The sequence below is a fragment of the Cornus florida genome, unplaced genomic scaffold (assembly GCF_030987335.1).
Source record: "Cornus florida cultivar Cherokee Brave unplaced genomic scaffold, ASM3098733v1 CherokeeBrave_3.0.0_Hap2_Chr07, whole genome shotgun sequence".
Taxonomy (NCBI): Eukaryota; Viridiplantae; Streptophyta; class Magnoliopsida; order Cornales; family Cornaceae; genus Cornus; species Cornus florida.
In genome coordinates this window covers 47098487-47102458 of record NW_026775577.1, presented here as the reverse complement: position 1 = coordinate 47102458, position 3972 = coordinate 47098487, and the positions used below count along the sequence as shown (strand labels likewise).

The window sequence follows — 3972 nt, the reverse complement described above, 5'->3', positions numbered from 1 at the left end:
TTAAATATTTTTTTTTTCAATTCTTCTTCTTCTCGGCTCTCTCTGACAGACTAACCTCTTATTTTTTTAATTTTTTTTTTTCTATTCTTCTTCTTGGCTCTCTCTGCTTCTGCTCTTCAGCCTCTTCTTTTATTTTTATTTTTTATTTTTTTATAATTGATGCTGCTGGAATAAATTGTAGTTTACAAACTTTACAATTCTATGCTGCTGGAATAAATTGTAGTTTACAACTTTACAATTCTGTGCTGCTGAAATGTTAATATTGGCACAAGATGCCCATCTAGTGTTAGAGAAGAAATCAAAGAGTACATGAGTAAGAAAAAGGAAGAAAAAGAGCAAATGAATTTGTTACCTAGTGATGAAATTAATTTCATTGATGGAGAGGATGAGGATGATGCTATGGAAGTTAACAATCGGGGAAAAAGGGTAGCTAGTGTAGGTAGTGGCAGTGCTAGTGTCAATTCCTCAAAGATGCAAAAGCAAAAGGGACCGATTGATTTATATTTCACTCCCAGACCGGAAATTGTGGTACAAAAAAGAAAGGAGGGGGGAAAACAGACAACCATTAATGATGCATGCAAAAAAGAGTTGAGAGGAAGAGCGTGTGCTGCTTTTGCAAGGTGGATGTATGATGCAGGAATTGCATTCAATGCTGTTAAGTATGATAGCTTTGCTGAGGTTGTTGAAGCAATTGGACAATATGGTCCTAGCATGAAACCACCTAGTTATCATGAGGTGAGAGTTTCTTTGCTTAGGAAGGAATTGGATAATACCAATGCTTTGATGAATGACCATAGAGAGGAGTGGTCAAAATTTGGATGCTCATTAATGGCAGATGGGTGGACAGACAAGAGAGGGAGAACATTGCTTAATTTCCTAGTAAATAGTCCAAGGAGAACCATGTTTATTGAATCGATAGATACTTCTTCTTTTTTGAAGGATGGTGCAAAGATGTTTGACTTACTTAATAAATTTGTGAACCGCATTGGAGTAGCAAATGTCATCCAAGTCGTCACAGATAGTGAATCAAGCAATAAGTATGCCGGTAAGAATGTTCAATGTTTATAACTTTTAGAGTTTACATTCTTTAAAAATATATAATTTAAATCTTTTTTGATTTACTCATTCTCTTTATATCATTTTTTTCTTTTTTCCGTTTGGTTTCAAATAGGGAAGATGTTAGAGAAAGAACACCCACATTTGTATTGGACACCATGTGCTGCTCATTGCTTAGACTTGATGTTGGAAGATATTGGGAAAATACCGTCCATCTCTAGAACAATGCAGAGGCCAGTGGAGTTGAATAGTTATATTTATATGCGCCCAAAGTTGTTGAACATTATGAGGAACTTTACTCATAAAAAGGAGTTGCTTAGGCCCGCTAAGACTCGATTTGCTATATGTTTTATCACATTATCAAGTATTCACAAGCAAAAGAATAACTTGAGAAAGATGTTTACTTCAGAAGAATGGAATCGTAGTAAATAGGCGAAAGAGGAAGCCGGTAAAAGAGTTGCTTCTTATGTTTTGATGCCTTCCTTTTGGAACAACATTGTCTTTAGCCTTAAGGTTTCCGGTCCTCTTATTCCAGTTTTGAGATTAGTTGATGGCGAGAAAAAGCCTCCCATGGGATACATTTATGCGGCTATGGATAGGGCTAAAGAAGCCATTGCAAAATCATTTGGGGGAGTAGAAGATAAATACTCAAATATTTTTGAAATAATTGATAAGAGGTGGAATGTTCAACTTCATTGCCCTTTGCATGCAGCAGGTTATTATTTGAACCCAGAATACTTTTATTCAAATCCAAAAATTGAAGAAGATGAAGAGATTGCAAAGGGTTTGTATGCATGCATTGTAAGGTTAGTCCCGGATGACAAAGACCAAGACAAAATTATTGAGGAGCTGTCCTTATATTCTAAAGTTGAGGGCCTCTTTGGTAATCGCTTTGCTATTAGACAGAGAAGTACACGAGCACCAGGTAAAGTGGTAAAGTATATTAAGTTAGTATAGCTAAGTGTTAAAATGATGAAGCTAAATTTGCTAAACATCATTATTAATTTTTTTTAATAGCTAATTGGTGGGAAGCTTATGGCAAGTCAATAAAACTTCTCCAAAAGTTTGCTATAAAGGTTTTAAGCCTTATTTGCAGTTCTTCTGGTTGTGAACGAAATTGGAGCGTGTTTGAGCATGTAAGTATATACTATTTACTAACTAGGTTTGTAATTTAATTGTTGAAAATTAAAATTTTAATTTTTTATACTTACTAGTTAAAGTTGAATTTATTGCAGCTTCATAACAAGAAAAGAAATAGGCTCGCTCAAACAACTTTGAATGATTTAGTGTTCATCAAATATAATAGAGCATTGAGGCGTCGATATAATATGCGTGACACTCTTGATCCCATTTTACTCGATGACATTGATGAGAGCAACGAGTGGTTGACGGGGAGGATGGATGATTTTGATGCAGAACATGATCTAGTCTATGAAGATGATTCCCTGACATGGGGTGATGTTGCTAATTTTGCTGGTATTGGAGAGGTTAGCAGGCCGCAACGGTCTACTTGATCAAAATCTAGTTCTAGTTCACGATTACCGACAAAGGGAGCAGGAAGTTCTTCAGTTCAACTTGTAGATGAGGATGATGATGAGGATGATTCAGATGAGATAGAAGAGGATCCTGAGAATTATGAATCATTTAGTGACGATCAAAATGATGTTATGCTTATTGATGACGAGGATGATATTTAGATTCGTTGGTGTTGTCTTCTTAGGAAGAAATGGTGTTTATGTTTGTTTTAGTTTTATCTTATATTTCTTCTTAGTTGACTTTTGTATCTTTATGTTAATATGTTTCATTATTCACTGAATCACTGTTGAACTCAAGTACTTGATTTACTTGGTTTTGGCATCTTTATGTTGAATATTTAACTTAAGTAATTCATTTAGTTGACTTTTACATCTTTATATATACTATTGCATCTTTAATACTTTATTGGGTGGGTTTTGTCTTTTTTTTTTTTCCAACGCGTGCCTCGCTTTAATCGGGCGCGCACCTCAGGCTCCAGGAGGCATTTGCGCTTTTGTGCGCCTTGAGCCTTTAACAACTATGCTCACTACTATGCTCAGGTTAATTGTCACGATAAGTCTATTATGTTTGCTATACTGGGTCAGGATATGTATATAACTGCTATGCCACATTCTAATGGGGGAATTGAGCACTCATTTATTGTATATTGAGGAAGAGTCTGAGGAAGAGATTACTATAGCACTGGATAGTTTACCAAATGTACAGGAATTTTCAGATGTATTTTAAGAGATTCTAGGGTTGTCACCAAGTCGAGAGATAAACTTCGTAATTGATCTAGCTCCAGGCACTACTCCTATTGCTAGGGCACTATACAGGATGGCACCGATGGAAATGCAGGAGCTGAAGGATCATATTCAGTCACTTCTCAGCCAAGGTTTCATTCGTAGAAGTACTTTACCTTGGGGAGCACCAGTGTTGTTTGTGAAGAAGAAGTATGGCTTACTTCACCTGTGTGTAGATTATAGGGAGTTGAATAAGGTTATTATTCGTAACAAGTATCCTTTGCCCAGGATCGACGACTTATTTGATTAGTTAAAAGGAGCTACTTACTTCTCCAAGATTGATTTGCAATATGGCTATCATCAACTTCGAGTTAGGGAGCATGATGTTCCTAAGATAGCATTTCTCAGTAGATATGGATCTTATGAATTCGGGTCATGCCTTTTGGGTTGACTAATGCACCATCTGTCTTTATGGACTTGATAAATAAGGTTTTCAGGGCTTATTTAGATCAGTTCGTCATTGTTTTCATCGATGATATTCTGGTTTATTCTAAGTCTGAGGAAGACCATGCTAGACATCTTCACATAGTGGTGTAGACACTTCGTGAGCATCAGTTGTATGCCAAGTTTGAAAAGTGTGACTTTTGGCAACAAGAAA

General features: G+C 36.1%; 1 protein-coding gene across 1 annotated transcript; it reads left to right on the top strand.

The window, feature by feature from the left end:
- The first annotated feature begins 309 nt into the window (after window positions 1-309).
- Window positions 310-2942, top strand: LOC132316685 (uncharacterized). Its single transcript, XM_059815160.1, has 5 exons — window positions 310-1045; window positions 1172-1420; window positions 1592-1981; window positions 2074-2192; window positions 2292-2942. The coding sequence occupies exons 1-5, from the start codon at window positions 310-312 to the stop codon at window positions 2568-2570; spliced, it is 1773 nt and encodes a 590-aa protein (XP_059671143.1). The 3' UTR covers window positions 2571-2942.
- The last annotated feature ends 1030 nt before the right edge of the window (window positions 2943-3972 follow it).

Bases quoted from the DNA above. Each gene is read 5' to 3' on its own strand.
- LOC132316685 (XM_059815160.1), top strand. From the start codon at position 310: ATGAGTAAGAAAAAGGAAGAAAAAGAGCAAATGAATTTGTTACCTAGT. The intron at 1,421-1,591 runs GTATTCACAAGC...CTCTTATTCCAG, and splicing joins ATGTTTTATCACATTATCAA to TTTTGAGATTAGTTGATGGC. The intron at 2,193-2,291 runs GTAAGTATATAC...AATTTATTGCAG, and splicing joins ATTGGAGCGTGTTTGAGCAT to CTTCATAACAAGAAAAGAAA.